At 38.0% G+C, this 23,429-nt stretch overlaps 1 protein-coding gene across 2 annotated transcripts in view; it reads right to left on the reverse strand.

The window, feature by feature from the left end:
* USP22 (ubiquitin specific peptidase 22) overlaps nt 1-23,429 on the reverse strand; it is a 111,673-nt gene that overhangs the window by 70,490 nt on the left and 17,754 nt on the right. For both annotated transcript variants that reach the window (XM_030001751.1, XM_030001750.1), the window contains exon 2: nt 61-193. In XM_030001751.1, the coding sequence (XP_029857611.1) occupies nt 61-193 (133 nt within the window). The remainder of the gene's footprint in view (nt 1-60; nt 194-23,429) is intronic.

Below are 23,429 nucleotides of genomic sequence, written 5' to 3' on the forward strand. Positions count from 1 at the left end.
TGACAGGGATAATACAGCGAGTTAAAAAGCACCAGTGAGTATATCAGGATGACAGCTTACCTAAATTGTGTCGCTTTGTCTTTGCGTGCTCGTGAATATGTTTCTTTGTAAAACAGCCAAAGAAGACACAGTAGAGGCAAGAGTGGAGTCTGTTCAGGTGGGCACCACACATATGACAAATGCACGACTTTGCCTGGAATAGAGAAACAGACACAGAATATGAGTGACAGAAAAATATCTCCAAGTCCAGCTAAACAGATGTAGATCTAACTGCTAGCTTTCCCTTTTACTCGGTGCCTTTTGAAGGCTGCAGACCAGCAGGGGAAACAGTTCTGCCCCCATGTGACAAAACTACCAATTAGACATGTTAACAGAGAAAACTCTTCCATTTGTCCAATACATTACCAAGTCTTGATAGGGAGCAGGTCTCATCTAAGAGCAGACAATAATCAACCCATTTACAACTCCCAGACTGTAGTTTAATGAACACTTCAAGCAGGGGGAAGCAGGCACTGCTGCTAAAATACACAAACAATCCTACCATTCCCACCTGAGCATTTCAGTTCCCATACCAACCACGTACCAGCAGAATGACCTGCACAGCCACGTGCGAGCCAGGAGAAAGATGTGCATGAAAAGTACCTGCCACTCCCCCCAGGATGAACCTGTATCAGTTCCTCCATCCAGCTATGAGCCACACAAACATTCATTACTGGTGCAAAATCTTTGGGCATTATGGCTAGTGTAGCACAAGCTTAACGTTACAGCAGCAGAGATGCTGATTACCAGGGAAGCGAGGTCTTGACACATCTGTTGTTGCCCAGTTATTCAGAATCACCTCCCACCCACAGTCCCTGCCTTGAAGCAATGGGCTTTGCTGCTCAACAGCCCCTTCGCTGAGCCAGTTCAGCTTGCTAACCTGGAAGTTGAAGCTAGACTAAAACTAATCTCTTGTCAGGTTAGTAAGTTTGTGGGGAGATGGAATAGACTCAGATGAGTATCAGAGCTCAGGGAAAGCAGATGCCCAGCAGGGAGGTAAAAAGGGTGAAGAGGCAGGAGTTTTGGGAAGTGGAACCACAGCAAAAACTCTGCTTTTTCACAGCACCAAGCTCCTTGATCCACTCAAAAGCTGTAATATGACTTGAACATTAAAATGTTTGTGGGTATATGGCATTTAATTTCTCTGCTGCGAGATTCTGCCAGATTCATTCATTAGATTTCTCTATACCAGCCCACAAAATAGCGGCGCAACTTCAAATCCATACCAGTCAAAGAGTTACAGAAGTCACTTTTGCCACTCCCAGACTGGCTTTGAATCAAGTTTGGAAAGTGATGTGGTGACTGTTCCCTGAGCGACCCAGAATGGGGAGGTATGTCATGGAAGTTACCATGATTGATTGGAAATTAATAAGCATGTAAGCCTGACATGATGGTTTGCATTCCTATGATAACAACACATTTTAACAAGCAAGCCTGGAGGAAAAAAAAAAGGCAATTAGAAGGCTAAGTAGACTTTTTGACTCTAAATCGTATCTGAAGGACTCTTTTAAGCCAACACCACCCAAAACTTTTTCTCTTAGCATTAAACTTGGGTACTTCAACAAATCTTTTGAAAAATTACTCTGTCTAGTAAGAGACTTAAGAGACTTTGACGGATAAGTCTTTTGCTCAACAACACAGAAAACAATTCAGGTCCAATACCATCTGATTGGAAGATACAGACAGGAGAAACTCCTCACAGTAAATTCACTTTTCATCTCAGACAACAGCAACTGCATTCAGACATATGTTTAAGAGTAACTGAGCTTCTGTAACAGTTCAGACCTACAGAGATCACTTAGAGGTACACCTTATTTTACAGGCTAATCTAAAAATACTATTTTTTTTGCTTTACAATATAGAAGTGCCTTTTTTACTTCATATTAAAAAAAGAAGAATTGGAATTACTAAAATACAAAGCTATCATCTAACCCAGGCAGTGCATTTCACCAAAAAAACTCCCGAAGTTCTTTAGTAATATTTGCCCAGTGTGCCACAACTTAAAATTAGTGCTGAATAAATGATGCACGATCCTGTTGTCTAGTCTGGCATTTTTCTTTCAGGATACTTATGGCTGTTAAAAAAATAATCAACAAAGAAGCTTGCAATATGCTGCACCATGTAATTTATTTTCAAGCTTCTACAAATTAAGACTTAAATCCTGAATCTCACATGTTGTGCATTCAAAGTTCTCCTAAGTTCTGTCAGATGAAAATAGATTGGTTGAATCAAACTCCACACACCTACAGAAAGAAATATTTTAAAGTAGGACCAAAAAAATTTACCACCACCAGCACAATTTCCATCTTTAGAAAAATACTGCAGAACTGTCAAACTGTTGCCTAACGGTCGCTCTTTGGCTGCAAAAGCTAAATAGGATCAGCCTATCTGTTAAGATTGCTGCTATGACAACAACTCTAGCAACTAGCTATTTTACTTAGCCAGCTAAAAATAAATCTATTGCATTAAATGTATTGTAAACAGATGACAGAACAAGCATGTAAAAACCAATCATTTTAGGCTAAAAGGCAGAAAATTCATACCTTAAGCATTTTTATTTCCATGAAAATAAAGAGAAATCAAAGAACGTAAAAAAAAAAAAGTAGTGGTAAGTTAAAAGAGGAAGTTAAATCACTTATTTAAAGGAACCTATTTTATCCATATCCTCTACTTGTTCAGTATAGCTCAAGATGGTTTTTCTAAAATTGTAAGAAAACAAGGTTAAAAGACAACAGAGTGAGGAAAGAAATCAATATCAAAAACCATAGTGGCTATTCATAACTAGATTAGCTGTCTCCTTTTCATCTGTCTGTGCTTTTAAACAATTTGCTAAGTTAAAACAAAGCTGCCACCCTCCCACCCCACCCCAAATAATCAAATTACTTTGTTTCATAATACTCCCACCCCTGCTCACATCTCTTGAGGCTACAGTCTAAGATGAAATAGAATACTGCAAATGAGTAATCAAAATCAGTCAGATCCATAAAGTCACAAGCTTGCTTTAAAACACAACTTTTTTTAAAAGCAAGTTAGGTCTTGCTAGACCGTCTTGGTCTAGACGCTTTAAGGAAGTCATCCAGCACTTCGACTGCAGAATCAACCTGTCACTTCTCCTCTTCTCTGGTACGGCCTCCTAAATACAAGAGCACCCCTTCCTTATCCTAAGACATAAATGCAGACTCTTCCCCTTCCTCCCTACCCTCTCCCATTACTATTCTGCTCCCCCCATCATTTTGTTCTGCTCCCTACTTGCTTCTTTCCTTTATTCTCTTCACCCTCAAAGTACCCCACTCTCCATCTTTAACCTTATTCCCTCTCCCCACACACAGTCCCTCATCTTATGTCCCCAGCCAGTCTTCCTTCAACCCATACCGAACCTCTGTCTATCCCCTTTAATTTCGCTTTGATATTCTAACAAACTGCACACAGAAACCAGGAGAGGCCTTGAGAGTTTTCTTTTGGGAAGATTATCATCAGTTTTTTAAAATGACAGGAAACTGGAGGGAATGGTTCTGCACAATACAAATGATGTATGCACGCACACATACACAGTAACTGACACCACTTCTGACAAAGCTGCAGGAATGAGTAACATTAGATATCCCAATTCCCTCTTCAGTGTTTTTTCCTCTACTGATCTCCTTTATTTCTACTAAGTGGTAACTCACACACCCAGACGCTCAGCAATGGTTCTGTACCTTCTTTAAAGGAGGTTTAAAGAGCCTAGCAAATGAGGATGTAAAGAATAGTGCACAACACACAAAAGGGAACTGGTTGTAACCACCTCTAACACATGTCAATAGAGTCCATCTCTAAAAGGCCACCTGCTCTTAATAGTGTTAATAGTTATGATATGAAATGAGTTAAAAAGAAAGCACCAGGCATCAGTAGGTCAAAAACTAGACTGCTGACACTCCAAGTCTTCCCAAATTGTCAGAATAGCTTATTATTAGTCTACCATCCTACCATCAAAACAGCGGTGGAGAAAATAAAGGCGTTGTTTTGCCCTAGCAGTTCTGTCTGACAGTTTCTCTTCCTGCTCTCCTTTCCTGGGTCAGCTCAGGCTCCACCTAAAGCAAGAAGGTCATGCTGGGCACGTAGCATCAGTTGTTCCAAAAACCCACAAACCTGTTTCAACTTCATATAATATTGGCTCCTCAAATCAATGAATGGCAGTTTCAAGTGGCAATACACTATCCCTGCAAAGCAAACTGTGCAGAAAAAGCAAGAGGCATGCAATAGACCTTAGCTACTGCAAAACATCCTTCCATATTTCCAGCTATTTCAGAAGTAGCTTTAGAAGCTCATTTTTCACTTAATTGTATATGAGAGGAAAACATCTTTTTAAAGAAGTTTTCCATTTGGGTACCTAAGGAGTCTTGCCTCTTACGCTCACACTAAATATATCAAAGCTCTTTCAGAATAGAGCTGTTGTCAGTTACAAGCTTGTAAGCCAAAGACCTCCTACCTTTCACAGTCTGCAAACCATATTCACCACAAAGGTTCACAGGAAAAGATGAACTAGGTAACACTAACAAGACAGTGGGAGGCTTGGGAGGTTAAAAGATCATAAGGAAAGTGTTGCCACACTGTACATGTTCACAAGCAACTTGAAGCAGATTCTTAAGGTACTCTTAATGCAAATACACTGGCTATGGATCTCTGCAAGTGTTTGATCATGTACAAATTCTTAGCATTAGGAAAGTAGAAGTTTCCCAATACAGATCTATTTCTGATTTCCCCACCTTTTATAGTAAGTTTTTGTGTAAACAGACATAACATTTAGACACATCAGAAACAAGACAACAAAGTATTTAATTTTCTAATACATTATCATCATTATTGAAAGTCTCTGGAAGGGTACACTTCACTTTCCAGCCCAAAACCAAGTCTAATTCTTTAGAAAGACGACTCCTCTCTGTCAATTTTTGCCTCTCCTATTCACCTTGCCATGTCTAGACCATAGCCTAGGCACAGACTTTTATCTTTATTCTTATCCATCTGTGTTGCAACCAATTCTTGTCCAAATGTAATGTAGACACAGCAGCACATGTTGAGTGATGAACAGCATGCTTCCCTCAGCCTATTTTTTGAAAGAAAAACGACAGATAATCACAAAAGGTCATAGAACTGACTACTGCTTCTTTCTTTGCTGAAGATGGAGACCCTATGGCTATTCCAACAGCAGTGCTTCTTCTGCCTTGTGAGAGGAGAAAGCCAATATTAAATAACAGCTGACAAGATTTACTACTCTCAAGAACTCTTTGCACCTCAAGAGTAACAAATTTAGGTCAAATCTGCCTTACGACATTTCTATCACTTCTTAGTCTACATTCACTTCAAGATTCACTGAACTGCTTTCCTGAGGCAGGCGTGTCACAGTCCCATTAGTATAGTGGCTAGGATATTTCACAAACTTAAGTATTTAAGACTTCAAAGCCATGTTCTTAGGTTTCAAGAAACAAAAAGAAGGAATTGATTCTATAGTCCTCTGTGGTATGGCATATAAATCACTCCTCCACATGCTGATAGGATGATTCAGAGTTACTCAGTGTGCCCCAGTCAGGGCACATTTCTGACACATCAGCTTTTAAAAAAAAAAAAAAAAAAAAAAAAAATCAACTGAAGTATTGTTCCCTCACTTCCTGCAACCAAGTCTTAATTATGATATTGTCCGATTAGAAATGTCTATTTTTTAAAGAAAATATGACATCAATACTGTAAATTTTGTTTCCAGCCTCACTAAGTTCAGGGGTACCAGTAAAGGTTTTATTAGTACTAGCAAAACTGTGCACTAGTTGCAGAATTCTGTGGTTTGGCAAATGTTCAGAAAGTCACCTTTTAAAAAAAGCCAAGTACAGGTAACTTCGTAAACTGGGTTATTCTAAGTGTTTGTTTAGAGAGCAGCAGAAAAAGACGGTTAAGTATTTCAGCTCTGTTCAACAGCAAACATTAAATCTAAGGCACTTGCTCTGCACCTGTGTATTTGCTGGCTCCCTTATTGCCATCGGGTGCAGCAGAGAGAAGATGTCTACACAATTTGCCTAGTCTGTGAACAGCATGTTTGGCTCTGACCATCTGAGCACAAGTTTGAAGACAATATCACAATTTATAATTAAAGATGAAATAGCCTAAGTTATTTAACAACATCACAGTTCTCAAACTGAGTGTAAATAAAAATATACCATTATGACCATCTGAGCAGCTTGCTGTCTTTCTGTAGATTAGATTACCCATGGCTAATCCCAATTAATCCTACTTCTGCCTGTAAGTGAAAAAAACTGTGAAAGAGGGAAAAATGAAAGTACTGAACACGGTACAAAAGATGCTAGAAAGCAACTTGAGAAAACTTTTTTTTTTCCTTCCAGACTGATAAACCTTTGCCATTACACCTTATTCAAGATGCTGCATCCCAGCAAGGGCACAAACTACCTGTCTTTTGATAAGGCAAAGTAGCATATACATTAAACTCACCTGTTTGAACCTCAGAATCATTTTCTCTTAATTTAACCCTGATTTTGAAAAAAATATTAGTTGCACAGTACCTACTGCCAGAGAAAGAATGATTAAATATTTTCTGCAATTCAAATTCTGAAGGCAATTTCCCCCCACCTTTATTTTTTCAGGTTTGGTGTGTCGCCCCCCCCCCCATCCTATCTTCACAGAAGACACACTAGCACCCACACAAGGGGAACGAGACTTGCAGTTTTTGAGGCAAATATGAGAATATTTCAAATTATCTGCTTAATTAGTACTTTTTGGTCTAAAAGTTTTAAAAGCATACTAATCCTATTCCTTTTTCAGTTGTAGTTTTTGGTTTTGACAAATTATCTCAATTTCCTCATCTGGCAATGACAAGCCTCAGCTAAGTATTCTGTGATGCTCTGATGCCAAGCTGACAAATTCTCTGGAGGCTGGGGAGTATGGGAGTTTATCCTAATTAATAAAGCAGCCTGAGCTACCTTCTGCAGGAGTGATGGCTTGCCACAACAGCAGTGTGGCTAACCCACCAGGAACCAAAGCACAGTTGGCCAAATATTTTGATTGGACCAGGATCCCCATCCAGAGAAATAATAATGGTAGAATGAGTAGAATTAAGTTATATAAGAAAAAAAAAAAAAAAGAGATAAGAAGAAGAAGAAAGAAAAAAGATAAAAAAAGAGGAAAAAAAAAAAAGATACCAACTAGGTTGTTACCACTTCTGTGTAAAATTAACCACAAAAATGACTCTGGAAGCCTGACAGTATTTTGCCTTGTGCCTTTGGACATAGTAAACAATTGTTTTTATTCTCTGCCCCAAGGGTGGGAAGATGACAAGAGAGGTGCGCCATGCTTTCAAGAGTTAGCTGAACACCAGCAAAATGCTTTATACAAAAGTGAATTGTTAGTAACAAAAAAAAGAACACTGACCCAAAGACAAGACACAAGAGGAACATGCAGGTGAACCCTTCAAGTTCACAGGGCATAAGCAATACAGAGGGGCTGTTTCGTAACATGCAAGAAAAGAGGCCATCTATAAAAGCATCTTTAGACACATCAGCTGGAAGCAACAACATTCAGAATAAGCCTGAAAGGACAACAAACATCATCCGAAATAACACTATTCATTCTACTGAAGAATGAAAAATCTGGATTAAGTTATCCCAGAAACTTTCACAAAGCAGGTAATATCCCAGCGTCCACTGACTTCTGAATCAATAGCCAGAGCATTCACTTTCCTTCTCCAAACTACACCATAAAATGGGAATGGATATTACTGAGCAGTTCTAGAGCACTGTGAGTAGTTACGTTAATAACTCATTTGCACGGCACTATTGTTCCAGCCCTAAATTGGCAGGGAGGGGTTCATTCCCTATCACTGTTAAGGAAAATACAGGTAACTTTTCACTAAGCAGAAGTTGGAAAAAGGTGCAGTATAAAATAAGGAGACTCACTAATCTGAACTGAAAGAAGCAAGTTTGAAATAGCTTTGAGTCCATTAAAATAAAAAAAAAAAAAAAAAAGACAGCAAACAGATTCCACACAGAAAGCTTTAAAAATGCTTCTATACATACTAAGTGTCAGATCATATAGTAGGTTTTTTTATGACTCCACATGCTTTTCTGAATTCTTGAGTGCATTTAGAGAATAGTTTTAAAGACCATTTTCCTGTGTGCCAAACATACTACAGCTGCTCTGAGACCAGTAAAGGGAGAGAGAGCAGAAAAGAAGAAAAAAAAAAAAATCACTGAAAGTTATTTCAGAAAAGACAACCTCCTTTTCCACCCTTCCTTATTCACAAATAACTGGATTAATACATACAAAGATTGATCTATAGGAGTCAGAAAAGTCTTCCTAGAGCCCTTCTTCCAGAAAGAACCAGGCCTCTTGAGGACAGATACTTTAGTTCTCATCTAATAAACTTGACCTACTAGTTGCTAACATTATATGCCGTTATACACTGGGATCACCCTATCCTAAAGCAACCTTTCCCATTCTTAAGTGAGCTACTTCAAGTAAGTCATTTTTTCCCCAAAGATTCAGAACAAGAATAGTAACTTGCTTTTAATGTGGTCTTCCATCCAGTAAGATCAAAGCTCCAATGAGGCCTTGCACTAAATGGCAGGATGGAAAACATCAGTAAACTCATCTTATTTGTCCCCTTCCTACGGGAAGGGACTGGTTTAAACTGTTCTGCTTCACCTCATACAATTTGCACCTAACATGTATTTTTCTAAACTAAGACAGGCGACTTCGTGCTGATGAGGAGCACTCACATTATTTGTTCCACTGGCTCAACTGCAGGTGGAACCATCTCCAAATGAGGGGCAGTGACACACATTTAGAGCAACTGCAGCTGTTTGTGCAGTAATCATGCCTTCCTGCTCTAAAACAATTAGACTATGCAGCTGGGGAGTTACTTCTATTGACAATCTGTGCTATCTTAAGCTTGGAGTGTATGTACCCTGAAGGGAATTACAGTTAAAGCTCCAACACACTAAAATTAAGGGATTATATGTATGGACAATACTCAGAAGAGAGACAACACATTTTTCTGAATCAACTCTGCAATGAAGACATGTTCTTAAATGAGAATAATGTTGCAGCCAAAGTCTATCCAAGCTCCAAAAACACAGGTTTGGTTCAAGGGCTCTTCTCAAGAGAGCAGTGCAAGTCAATCTAAAACTAGAGAACTTTGAGGAAATTAAGAATTGTATTTGCGGGTGAAACAGAGAACTGACTAGTTATCATTTGCCCTCTACATACAGATTTTTTTCCTGCTCTCCTTACTCTGGATGATATATCATGCCAAGAGGTGGACCTTAAATCAGTTTGATTTTTTGTGTTTGTTGGTGTTGTTTTGATTTTAAAAAAACCCAACTTTTTCCAACTTTTGTTTCACACAGAATTCCACAGCAGGTACAAGGATGATATGAAACTTGGGAGGGAAAAAATAAAACCAAACAGTTGCACAATTTAAAAGACAGACAGCACAAGCTAGAGGAGAAAAATAGGAAGATGCTCTAAAGATGCAATTTCGGTTTCCCCATATATAGTCACAGTAGTAAAAAGCTGTATTTCAACAAGAACAAAGCAATTCTCTGAAATTCAAATGACTATGCTGAAATTGCTTATTTGCTTCTCCTTTGGTAGGTGCTCACCCCCACCAGTAGCATTTACAAATCTAAATGATTTCTCAAGTACTCTATAAAGATGCATTTAAGAGCCTATTATGTTTTTAAACCATTTAAATAATGGATCTTTTTCAAATTAAATTGCATGTCCTTCTGTAGTAGGATTCTTTTAGAAGTGGAAAGCATATTTGCCTTCTGAAAACATGTAAGCTGCTTAAGGTTCAAATGCATGTCTCTTTCCCCGAATGTATATGATGCATGGATATGTTCTGTGTGTTGATTTTTATCTATTTCCTGCAATGCACCACTGCAGTAGCGAATTTCACATGAGAACAAGGGGCTTGCCAATACCGCAGTAGTGTATTCTAAGATCTAGTACAAAATCTATTACTTTACCTCACCATTCCCCCATGTCAGCAAATCGTGGAAATGTTTTTAAACGTCCTATTAGGTAATGTATTGATCTAATCTGTGAGCACGTGACTTGGGAAGCAATTCAAGGAGCAAGCTAAACACACAAACCTGCCTGATGCTGTGCAGAGTCTTATTAAACCCTGCCCATGCTGCAGAGATTGTATTTTGCCTTGCATAAAACTAAGAAATCGGATTCTTCATATGAAAACAGGTATGCTCTTGGGAAGTTTGCCATACTACTTTGATGGAAATACTCTAGATAGCATCCTTTCAGAAAGAAAAGAAAAAAGAAACTTCAGGATACATACGATCAAAGCCCTAACAAGTTGTACAGCCTCATTAAGAAAAGCACAGATATTTCAGCTATCTTTTCTTTAACTACTCTAAGATGTCCATAAAAATATGTGAACTTAATTAGTCCACATCAAAGTCAAAGCAATTCTGCTAGTAGGAAAGATGGATGGGATGATGCTACAGCACAGATTCTCTGTGGCATGACTTATTTATGAGACAAATACTCTCAGCAGAAAAGGAGACTAGTCAAAAATGAGCAGCAAGAGAGTGACAGAGTGCATCTATTAGCGACTATTTGTTTTATTTTAAAAACAAACAATGCTGCACTAAATAGGGTAGATCCATTGTTGAGCCTAACCAAAAAGCATTAGTCTGGTAGAAAACATTTCTGCTTTTAAAAGCTTCCTATGAGTTATGCACCATTCTGTCAAGACTTTAAAAGAGTTATTATACACGACATTTTTATATTTACTGTAGCAAAGCAAGCCAACTGGTAGTACAGAAATTAACCCCATTACTTACAACTTTTCTGACAATTGTGGGTTTCAATGATGATACATGTAACAAACAAATAAGGCATACAAGCCAAACTCTCTTCTTGCCATAAGAATAAAACTTCCTCTTTGTCTAATAGGAGCTGAAGACAAGTTCTAGTCCCCTCACAGTGCCTACAAGAAAAACCATTACAAAAGAATGAAATAAACTTCCCTTTTGGTTTTACAAGAGCTATACAGAACATTTGCTGATTCTCCTTCCAAAGACTGATTTGCCCAAAGCATCACAAACCACTCCCAAGAAGCAAGATCATTCCCCCTTAAAAATATGCCAGAAAAATGTGCTGACACAGAAAAGACCATTAACCCATACACACTAGCCTTCATCACAGAACAAGTGCATCCTCTAAAATTACACAGCAAGCCTTTCAGAGAAAATCAGACAGAACATTCACAGGGCCTCAAACAACAGTGCTTTCACTAGCATGAAGCATAAAATGGAACTATAATGGACAAACTAGAAATTTTGCTTGTCTAGTTCCACTTACAATATTAAGACATCAGCATCTGAGGACATATTTATGTTCACCTAGCTGTACATGTACAGGAATAGTCCAAGCCAACTAGCACATTACTGCCTAGGAACATCCAGAGAATGAAAGCAAATTCTCAATATGCTTGCACAGAACATGCTTTGATAGCTAGTAAGCTGAAGCTTACTATTTTCTCATACCTCAGTACAAAACAAATTAATAATTCATTTTACTAGAGCAAAATAAGAGGTCTTTCATTCACCGGAAAACGTTCACGCAAATTCACAAACCTAAAGATATGGAGATAAGATAGAGGTGGTCAGAACTGCAGTTCACCCTTTAGAAGATTTTAAGATTTAGACAGATGGATATTCTGAACTCTACAGACATGCAAGTCAGCTTAGAAAAACTGTTATTACAGCAATATGAACACAAAATACCTTGTGGAAGAGAAAAGGAGTTTGAATTTCTCACACTAAAACTGGTAAGATGAATGAAGGCATCTTCAGAAAAAAAAACCTGGGAAATAAGCATTCTCATGATAAATTTATTTCTGTATCCATTTCCATTTAAAGAGTTCGCAAATTGCTGCAGTCTCACAGAGTAATAATTAATCACAGTGTGTGTAGAAAGGTGGGTGATAGTTTCTTAGCAAGGAGCTTCTGCCTTTTTACATAGGACATACAGCCAATTATTATGTTTTAATACTTCATGCTGCATTTGGAACATTAACTTGTTTTGCAAAATAAGTTCATTTTACCTGCCTCTCAAAGGAATTAATTGGGATGAGGGGTGCAGTTAAAATTGTTACTGCCTCTCAAGATCAGGACACATGAAATTCTAGCTCCTGTCGTTCAGGAGGGCTTGGGGAAGATGTGGTTTCTACGTAGAGAAATTTGGAATCCCCTAAATGGAATCAAGAAGCAACCAAAAAACCCTCCAACCTGCCCGCCCCCTCCCCCCAAAGAAACAAAGAACACCCCCAAAACCCAACACAAAATAAAAATACATCACAATCCATTCTCAATTTGGCACTTCACTCATCAGACTCAGTTCTTGAAGCTGAGTTTAGAGCATCTTGTCCACACGTTAAGAAAAAAAAACGCTGCCATAACAAATACTTGCCTTTTTTGTAGAAACATAGAACTACAAAGTTTCAGCTGTCTGCTCCTTTCCCCCCCGCCGCCACCTCCAAGATACTACCAAGCACTTTGCTAATTATCACAAAGCCAACCTTCCATTAAGACCGAAAAGAGCATTTTAAGTTTGTTACATTTGAAGTACGTGTAACCTTACGTAGAGTTGTGTTTAAACTGTATGTCCAGCATAATATATAATCTTTGTATTTTGTGGCTGAAATCTCTATTCCTCCCATACTATAGAACTTCAAATACACACTGCCAGCAAATTCAAAAAAAGCAAGGACACCATTTCTTGATGGTTTCAGAGTGCTACTGAAAAGCTACGATACCAATCCTTGGACAGGTTTAATACTGTAAAGGTCATAGTGGCTGTGAAGCACTTTCTGAATTTCCATCACTGATGTCAGGACTATTAAAGACATGACTTTTAAATTATTATTTTTTTTTTTAACCAAGTTTCAGTTATAATGCTGAAACCTTCCACTGAGAAGTGCAGGATGACAACGTTGCAGGAGAAGTTCTCATTTCTTTCCTCTTTTTATTTTGGCTACAGCTAAATGAGATCTCCTTCTCATACTCTTATTTTTTTTTCCAGCAATATCCAACAACTCAACAATATTTTGTTGGGGTTTTTTTTAATGTACCAAACAATAGCATTAAGTAAAAATCCATATATTCCCTTCTCACAGATGCCTGTAAGCCTTTAACAGATTACATTTCATGTATTAGTGTCATTGCTTTGTTCAGAAGACCTAAACAAATTTCTGAATCGAGATTTTTAAATCAAGTGTAAAAAATTCATCTTGATATTTTTAATACATTACTAAAAAGAGCGCTGTTAGGAAAAAAAAGTGGGGTGGGTTTTTTTTTTTCAGTTACATGGAAAAGTCTGCCCTTTTTTAATAGTGTAATTACAAATGCAATTATTTATATCTTTTTGAGGTGTCATTATCAGTAGTTTTGACTTCAGGAAATTTACTTTGATTCTGATCAGTCACAGTTTAATAAACATGAGGCAAACCTGTAAGTGAATGGAGTTGACATCGAGGCCCTAAATCTGTCCACTGACATTTGTGTAAAAGGAAAAAAAAGGTCTAGAGCCCCACTGCAATGCAATTCTTTGAAGAGCAACATGGAGAACCATCAAATAGATTCAAATCTTCATCTTGACCCAGCTCAGACTGCTTGCCTACAATGAATATGAGAACAGGAGAGCATTTACGTGCAGGTCAGATGCCACTCACCCTAGCAGCAAAGGGAGAAGCTTCTACTCACAGCAGCTTTAAACTACATGAATTCACTAGAAGAAAAGAGTCTGTCCTTACTACTGCGACAATAAATATCCAAACAGGGTTAAAGGGGGTGTGTGGGGGGGTGTTTTTATTATTGTTGTTGTGTGGTTTTTTTTTTATTTAACTTCCAAGCAGCTGCTGCATCTTACTAAAAAAAAAAAAAAAAACAAACTCCTCTGGTACCTAACAGCAGAGTGGGAAGTAGCCAGAGCTTTGTATATTTGACTGGTACTATATGAAAAGTTTTCATATTCAGCAATAAAGCCAGAGAAGAGGCAAGCCTACATCTCTCGTCCATGCTTATGATTGCACTGAATGTGGCAACTGCAGCTGTAAACCAGGGCCAGGCATGGACAGTCTGGAGGAAAAAAAAAGGAAGAAGGGTACACAGCCCAAACTGACAGTGAAAGGGGCTGAGGAGCTGAGGGGAACTGTGCCAGAACCCAAACTGTTGCTGTCATCCACAAGGCTAGAGAGGCAGAAGTAGAGAAGCAGCACTACCTGAAACAGCACTGAAGATGATGTAGCACTAGCCTCGTAGCTAAAGCTCTGCACCTCCTGAGACTGAAGCCCACGTTACAGTAATGCATCTTTACAGGTATCAGCCACAGTAAGCCTTTGTCTAGAGCGAAGGACATATGACCCAACAGTCCCAAAATCTGTGAGCATCACAGAAGATAAAGACACATTCCTTTTCCCATTGGCACATGCTTTTCTAACAAGAAAACGTCTCACATCACTCAACTACAAAAACTGGAGACAAGAAGAGAAGGGGGCATAAGAACAAAAACATTTTTGATTTCCACAAATACATGAAGAACAATCTTGCAGCAACCATTCCAGTATCACTGTTGTAGACTCATAAATAGTGATGCATGACTATTTTGAAATAGAATTTCTATTCCATGCTTAATCTTCTAACATTTATTCTGTTCATTGATAATTTGGACCAAACCAGAAAGACAAGTGGCTAAATTTCAGAGAGTTTGAGTACTTGGAACTTTTGTCAACTTCAAAGGTAGCTGCAAGACTGCAGCAATCCTGAAAATTAACCCATCAGTGGACTCCAGCTAAATGCTACCTGTTGACAGCATATATAGTCTCCTACAGCAAAAGATACGAAGATTTGACAAGAACATTTTGTGCTGACCAGCCAGACCCTGCTCTCTTCGCTTGTCTTCTGTATTTCGGAAAGGAAGTGCTAAACCATTAACTCAATATAAATATTCCCTTCAACAAAGGCTGATGACTTTAGTTCAGCACCATTTACATGCCACCAGTGTTACTTCCACATCTTCCTTCTTAGTAGGCTGCTTGATTATGTAATGCTGCACATTGAAAACAAAAATTAGTAGATTATAGTGTTTGGTTTCATTTATGGACATTGTGCTTGGTTTGTCATTTAATGCAAAAAGTGTTAGTTTAATTTAAAGCATGGATATAAAAATTAGTTAAGACAAAACAAATACAGACTGCAGCAGCCAGCTGGGCTCAGTGGCTAGGAAAGCTTATTAGGCAAAAACACATGCTTTTTAGCTAGAACACACCTCTGCATTCCCAAAAGAAATCCCAGCAGGACAGCAAACTTTTGCAACACAGGGATAAGAAAAGCAAGCAGAAAAATTCCCAGGCTGTTAATTACAGCGAAGGCCTATTTCATAATATCAACAACGGATCTTTCTTCCTATTTTCCTTGATCTTTAAAGGACAGAATAAAACAAAAACAAGGCACCTCCACTTTTGCCATTTTGCTAGCCATGTTTTAAAGAGAAGCCTGTCTCTAGAAAAGCTTCACCTACCCTCTACTGTTCCAAAGGAAGATGTTGGAAAGGCTGCAGAAGAAAGGGTGAAAATACAATTAAGTGCAGATAACATTACTTTCAGGACCTAAACCATCCCCTCCTTCCTTGATATCAAGCATGAAAGCATACCCAGAGCCATAAGCATTATACAATCTGTCTGTGTAAACACCAGTCTTTCTGAATTAATTAGGTTTCATAAAATTCTAATACCCCTATTAAAATATGAAAGACGGAAAGGAAGAAGACATTTCAGACAAAGCGTTACCCAATCTTGGTGAGATAAAAACCAATCCACCCTCATGCTACCAAATACTGCAAATGCTAAGCCTCCTTCTAAGTACCTTCAGAACAGAGTGAAAAGTAAAAAAAAAAAAAAAACAGAAAAAAAAAACACCAAAAAAAACCCCCAACCACCACACACACCAAAACAAACAAAAAACTGTAACAACACCACAACACTTTTATGGGGTAAAGACTTATCTGACAAAGCAATTGGGGAGTTCTGAGAACCATTTCTGGCAGCCAGCTCCAAACAATTGTTAGCCACCTTTTCAAAGCAACACACCTTTTACTTAAGTAACTGAAAAGCTGAGGCTAACAACTTAAAAAAAAAAAAAAATCCTAAAACTATTCCAGTTCTTGAAACTACTCAGAGTTCTGCAGAACAGGAACTGTCAAGACAGAATGCTTTCGACACAATGCCATTTTTTCATTCCACAATGCATCTTTTTGACAATACTTCAGAACGCATAATACGCACATTGCTTCACATTCTCACAACAGAACGCTCTTTAAATTAAAATACTGGAACTCAAGTTATGAGACAGCAAAGAAAAATGTTTAAAGGTGCCAAAGAACATCTTAAAGCTATATAAAAAAAAGCTTATAAATATCAGCAAAAGACAGAGACCTGGTTTCAAAAAGAAATGCAAATGGATTCACCTTCAGCAGTTTTAACTACTGCCATTATACATGTCAGATCAGTGGAAGTATTCAAAACACAATACTCTCACCTTTCAGATGCTCTACTAGCCGTTATGTCTGTGCCCTGTAAGCAAGAAAAAGTAACATGCTACATAATACATAATATTTTCCACTTCTTTTTTGGTGAAGACATTAAGATTTCTATTAAAGATTTAATTTTGTCCACTGCCAGAGAGCTAGAAGAACAGTACTTTGATGTAGAAGACAATTTGCCTGTCAAAGTTAATAAATTACTCCCGTTATTCTTTGATTAATTGCACAGAAATTAAGAATGCAGAGAAAAGGGTCTCTAATAAAGGCGAAATTTTTCAGAAAGTTTGCAGGCAAGTTCAAGTGTTTTTCATCAGTCCTGTGAATCCGTGCCTGGGCATTTCTTTCTCAGTAATGAAATAATTCTTGGAATTAAAATGCCAAAAGACTTAATCAGGGAAGGATTTCCTGACATCCTGTTTCCGATAATCAAGTGGTGGCAGTGGTAACTGATGAGGGAAACAGGGGAACACTACTACCTACATGCGTTTAGCCCAAGATCTGCATTAGGACTCCCCAGTTCACCAATGCCAGGTAAAACTTATCTCCTAAGAAAAATGAAGAAAAGATTTGTCAAATATATTCATACTCTACACGACCCTTTGGACAAGTGTTTTTGCATAGCAAACTCATCACTATAGTTTTGCTAGAGAAAAGTCAGATGATGACACTAAAAAGAGAAAAAAATTCACGTAGTGGACGGATCAGGAATGCTATGAAGAGAGGGGGAGAACAGAACTCTAGTGAATGTGACAACTTCTTAGGTATCACTATTGCAGGCAACTTCCTTTAGCACTTGGTACAAGACACATGAAGTATATATAAATGCTGTTCTGTGCAGTGTCCAACTATGACAACATTGAAATACGCAAGCATTTAGTGCAGCTAAAGTTCATTTCACCATTCATGTAAAGATTCATCTTCTGTTTTACTTAAGACATACAGTTTGTCCTCCAAACTTTAAACTATTCAATGAAAACAAAGACAATAACCCCCCAAATAACGTCCATGGTAACAAGTAAGCAGGAATAGCTGTTTGTACATATCCCTTCAAATTCTGTAAACCAGCTCAGTTTTTGTTTCAAGAAAAACCCCATGATTTTCCTCTCTATAATTTGTAAAACAGGAGTATTGCAAATAAGATCAAAATTGTTTCAGCCCACTTCATTCATGCCTCCCTATTCCTTCACTGGCTTTTGGGAAACTGCATTTTAAAAACTATCCCATACATATGAATCTTCCTTGTCAAATGAATATACAACTTACATACATGTATATATACACACATATACACACAAACATATACATATATATGTGTTTAAAAAGTGTAACCATTCTACTCAGAAGACAGAAAAGGGAATTTGAATCTCAATTTCCTGTAAAGATGGTTTCAGGATGGACTTTATGTACTCTTAACATTGAGTACAAATTTAGCTCCAGGAAGCCACTGAAAATTTTCAATTAAAAAATAATATCTGAACACAGGTATAGTTTGTATGATCGGAAAAGACATGGTTTTTGTAGAGGCCTTGCTCTATTTATGTCTGCTTATATTAATGCCATAGACATTCAGCAGTTAGCATCACACACTTGGACAGAAGCATATCGGTTTCTGTAAGAGCAGAGACACCATTAAAAGGAGATAAAGGCACAAGGAGAAACTGCAAGACATTCATCAGTTACAGAGTGTTCTGGAGCACATGCACCTAACAAATTAGTAGCATTTTAGTAATAACAGTGCCTGCAGAAGATGCTTGAAAGAAGGGAAGAAGATAGTCTGCTTATGCATTACAGGTGATTGCTAGCAACTACTCATGCACATGCCATTGATTCATTCAGACAAGATAGTCAGAACTACAGTTACTGTCACATTTGTCAAGCATAAAAAGACATAACTTAGATTCTACCTGACATTAGCAAATACTGGGCCCACAGCATGTCCATTAACACTAATAATTAAGGTAAGTAATGTTTCATTTACCAAGAGAGCATCTGTACACCAAAGCTGCAGACTGCTTTCAGAAAAAAATTACTCAGATATAATTTACAGTTTATCTTACCAGAAAAGTTTAACAGTACTTGGGTGCACACGCATTTTCATGTAAAGCAGAACACAGAAGAGACAACTTCAGTTGCATAAATATCATAATTGTGTGATTTAAATAATCTATTTGGAAAGCAAAAATCATAGATTTGAGGACTCCCAACTAAAAAAAAAGACATAATTCAAAATTGGAACATACATTGGTGGTTTTAACTCCTACAACAAACATGATTGAGCTACTTGCAGACACCAGTTGTGACAAAATCAAATCATCTTTTTTGATCATCCAAACAGAGACTGCATCTCTGGCATCTACAAAGCCAGACTGGGCCATAGTCAGGGACCTTGTAATTCTGTTTAATGGAACCTCACTAACATGGCTGCCACGATTCAGACAAGAAAAGTTAAGTCTTCTCTTTGCCAGCTAAACTCCCATAGTCTAAGGATAAAGCAGAACCCGCTGTTCCTCAGGACACTTGCTCGAGGACAGCAGAGCTTACTCAGAGCTGTGAAGGAAATACCTGCTAGAGTCTGAAAACAGGACAGGAAAGCAATATCCAAGCAGCCTTCCAAGTACAGCTTCAGATTTGACACAATGCTCCAAAACAGATGGGAAAAGAAGGTTCCAGCATTCACGTACATAGAAAAAGATTACTGCCCTGCCTACGGTAGAAAATACTGACATCTTGATGACAATCCTAAAATATGGGGGTCATGCATGTGTGGAGTTAGTTACACCAACATCACTGTAACTATTCTGTGTGTCAACATAAAACTGCCTGCAGTATGAGATTTTAACAAAACATTGAATTGAAAACCAGAAACAAAGCCAGATCACCAGATCTTTTAAATTCTCAAAAAAACCCAGAAAGCATTACTGGAAAAAAAGCAGTAGCTGCAAAGCCTCACAATCCACTGTGCAAACAAGATGCTCTGTTCTTTGGTTTAGAATGTAAGGTGGTCATCTGAAACAGAAGGGCTTTTACAGTTCATACAAAAATTATTCCTGGACTAGCTCAACACTTCTCCCTGGGGCACAGCTCTTTGAACATCAGTTGTTCAAACTTGCAGGTCAGTATATAAACAAAAGAGGTAAGCGAAATCCTGTTTCTTTGCAAGGGGGCTGATGGGGAGTGCTAAGTAAAGAGGAGGAGGAAGAGAAAGCAGTCCTATACAGATGAATTCCAGTTACCTAAGACTGCTGGGCAAGCAGATAATGGGTTGAAATAACCAGAAGTCCATTTAGAGATAAGAAATCATTCTGCAGTTCTTCAGGGAAGGGATTATTACCACTCAGGATTTGCAAGCATTACAAGATGGTCAGCTTCAACACCTTAAAATACAGATTTGCTATGTCTGATAAATATTCAAAATACAGTCCATCCTCACAGCCATTGCACTGCACATACAGTACAAAACAGGGGTTTGAAGAATTTACAACAAACCCTCCATTATTTTAGTCCCAAATTAACTAAAAAGTGGGTCCTTTCATATTTTACATATTGGTCAGACTTCACCTCTAACAGTCAACATAACAATGAAGATTTTGCAAACTTAAAGCTGACTGAAACATTACAGGAACAGGCCTGGAAAAAATTGTCCACCTCCTTTGCATTGTTTTTTTTCCTAACACATTTTTGAAAGAGACTGAAGAGCAGCGCTCTACAGTAGTGACAATCTTTCACCAGTGGCCACTATTTCCATCATTCTTCAACAAGACTCCTGGGGAGGGAGCAGAGGAATGGTGTATGCGTTTACAAGAATGCTATCATCTCCATTCACCTGTTCTTTGTGGCAGTTTCATCTTTCCATCTTTCCAGCAAAAGAAGATACTCCCTCTCCTTGGGCAGCTAGATTCTGCTTCTACTGAGGAAAAAAAAAAGTCAGAAACAGCAGCTATTTCAAGGGATAGCAGTTCTTTATTCCAAAGTTTTTCTGCAACAATTTTGCAGCCAATTATTCTCTTAGAGAATGGGGGGGGGGGGGGGGGGGGGGGGGGAGGAGGAAATTCAGAGGAACCACTAATACTGTACATAATTAAAAGAACTGCTAAATTCCTCTTTTAATCAAACAAGAGGATACAGGAACACTGGTAGCCATGCACATCCAAAGAAATTACAAAAAAAAAGATAAAGGCAAAAAAAGTTATGCATGTGGTCTAGCTGTGCTGCTCTGACAAAAAACAGCAGATCTTGAATCCTCTTTAATTGATCGTTAAATTAGTGAACCTGATCCTTAAAAAAGCAGAGAACAACAAATTCTGTACTATACTGGATACCACACACCTTGAAGCATCTCATATTACCATTCTCCACTTTTCCTTCCCAAGGTTAAGCAAATTACCATTGACTATATATGTGGGTTAATATATATACACACACACGAAAAACCCTAATTAAAGTAAAAAAATCCATGGCAATGATATTCTGTGCAATGAAATTAAGTATTAAAACCTCAGAATTCAAACTGAGACTTTAAAAAGTTAAGCTTTGGAAACACATTTATATTGGCCAAAAAAACCCCTGAGCTCTACCCAACAGCAACATCACAAAAAAGAAATAAGTGGTCTTACAGGCTTCTAAATACCAAAACACATTTTCTCATCACACAATTCTGGTCTCTAATGATATGATATTAAGTTAAATAGGAGTCTACCATGAGACACTTGGATTGAAATGAGAAATACATTATTTGCATTTTTAGTAAAACAATATGGATGAAGTCACTGTATGATTAACACTAGTACAACGGAACAGTGACTGTTCAGTGTAGCAGTACTTAATAACTGAATGCAGACTGACTGGAACAACCTAAGTGACATTGTTCTTCTTTTATGGTTAAGATAATACTGTGGAGAAGGGGAAAGCCTTACCAAAAGTAACTACTAAACCACCCATTACATGTATTTTTGGACTTTTTTTTTTTATTAATCACCTACAGATACACATACATCTACATATAAAACACCAATTCAACGTCAGACACTGCCTGATAGACAAGACAGAACGGTGCAAAAAGTGTAACGAAGCACAGGCTTAAAGAACCAACCACACACTTCAAACACAGAGACTGCTAGCAAAACTAATAAAATTAATGCTTTGTTTGTTGATCATACATGAATTACAATTACAGTTTTATTGTTATGTATTTCGTTCAAATATACCCCAGTGTACCTTGGCACAAATCTACGCTTCAAAAATCAACAAAGTAATTAGAAAAGCTGTAGAAAATTAGTGCATTGAGTGCTATTTCCATAATTTCTCCTAAGAAATGATTAACAGACATTAGATACCATGAGCAGTGCTTTTGAGGGACTTAAGAGTATACTCATTTGGTTTTCCAATTTAAAAAAAAGTAACAATTCCAACTGGCTTCCCATCAGCCCATGTAATTTTAGAGAGAATCTTGAAGTAACAAGAAGGAATGGTGGTAGAATCAAGAAATCTCACGTGCTACTACAGCACAAAAGTGACAGGTTCTTGGTTTTCAGACTGATAGAAAAATTTTCTTTTGTTAAGTGGTTTTAAATTTGAATTTCAATACATGTATGCACCAATGGAGAAAGTTATCAGTTATGTCTAACATGCAACTACACACACTTTGCACAGAATTTAAGCATTTAAAAGAAATACAAAAAAGCAACAAGGTCCATCCACATTAAAAAGCTGTGTTCATGCAAACAGGGAGGCTAAGCCAATACAACTATTTCCGCTGACATTATAATGTCCTTTGGGGAAATGAAACTTGGCCAACAGTGTCTGCACCAAGGCCTCATGTTAGCAATCATGTACAAGAGAACACATTGCTGGGCTGGACAGAATCAGCTATACCACCAAAAACCACTCTGACAGAATCAAGCCAAAATTGTATTTCACCTCTGAGATACGAAGGGATAGTTACACTGGAACAGTACTCTGGCTTGTTCTAAGCCATTTGAGTAGCCAGTTACTAGAGTTACTTCTCTGGTGTATCCTCAATGCTTACACCAGAGGTTTCCTGAACTGTCCATATTATGACACACTCTTCCTCCATCATCTCCCCACCCAAAACAAGAGGTTTTGCTTCTAACTCTTCTACCTTCCCTCACTTTGCATTAGATGTTGTATGGGCTTCCATCTCTCATTATTTTCAGTTTACTAACTTTCCACACAGAAACCGGAAAGTTTTTTTGTTGTGCTAGAAGGTAATAAATTGATATCAAGTGGATGTAAGCAGAAGACTTGAATTGCAAAGAAGCCTGAACAAGCCAAAGGACAGATGGCATGGGTTCTGTGTGTCCTGCCTTCCCTTCTCAGTTTCAGTTCTCTCCCCAAATCAACATGGATGGTCTGCTGTATCCACAGCTTCCCCTTAAGCAGGGAATCCATCTGATGCAATCTCAAAAGTTACCACATTGCATTCCAACAGGGAAACATCATCAAAAGGTAGGACTCTGCAAGCTCTGCCCCAAAGCTGCAAATGACTGAGGTCTGAAATCAAACAGTTCAAGCAAATAGATAAGCTTAATGCTTCTTGTCTCCCAACTGAACAATTGAATTTGGGAGGGGGGAACGGCTGCTTTGGACTTGAAGATCTCAAACTGCAGTCTCACTGGGAAAGAGACAACTAGGATACTTACTATTGACTTTCCTTGTTCTTCCCCATACTACAGGAACATTAGCAGTTTTCAGAAACTCTTAATTATTTATTGCTCCCAGCATACTAACAAATATTCTTTAGCAGATGAGGTGTACTTTTTAGTATGCTC

This window comes from Aquila chrysaetos, chromosome 25 (genome assembly GCF_900496995.4).
Source record: "Aquila chrysaetos chrysaetos chromosome 25, bAquChr1.4, whole genome shotgun sequence".
Classification (NCBI taxonomy): Eukaryota; Metazoa; Chordata; class Aves; order Accipitriformes; family Accipitridae; genus Aquila; species Aquila chrysaetos.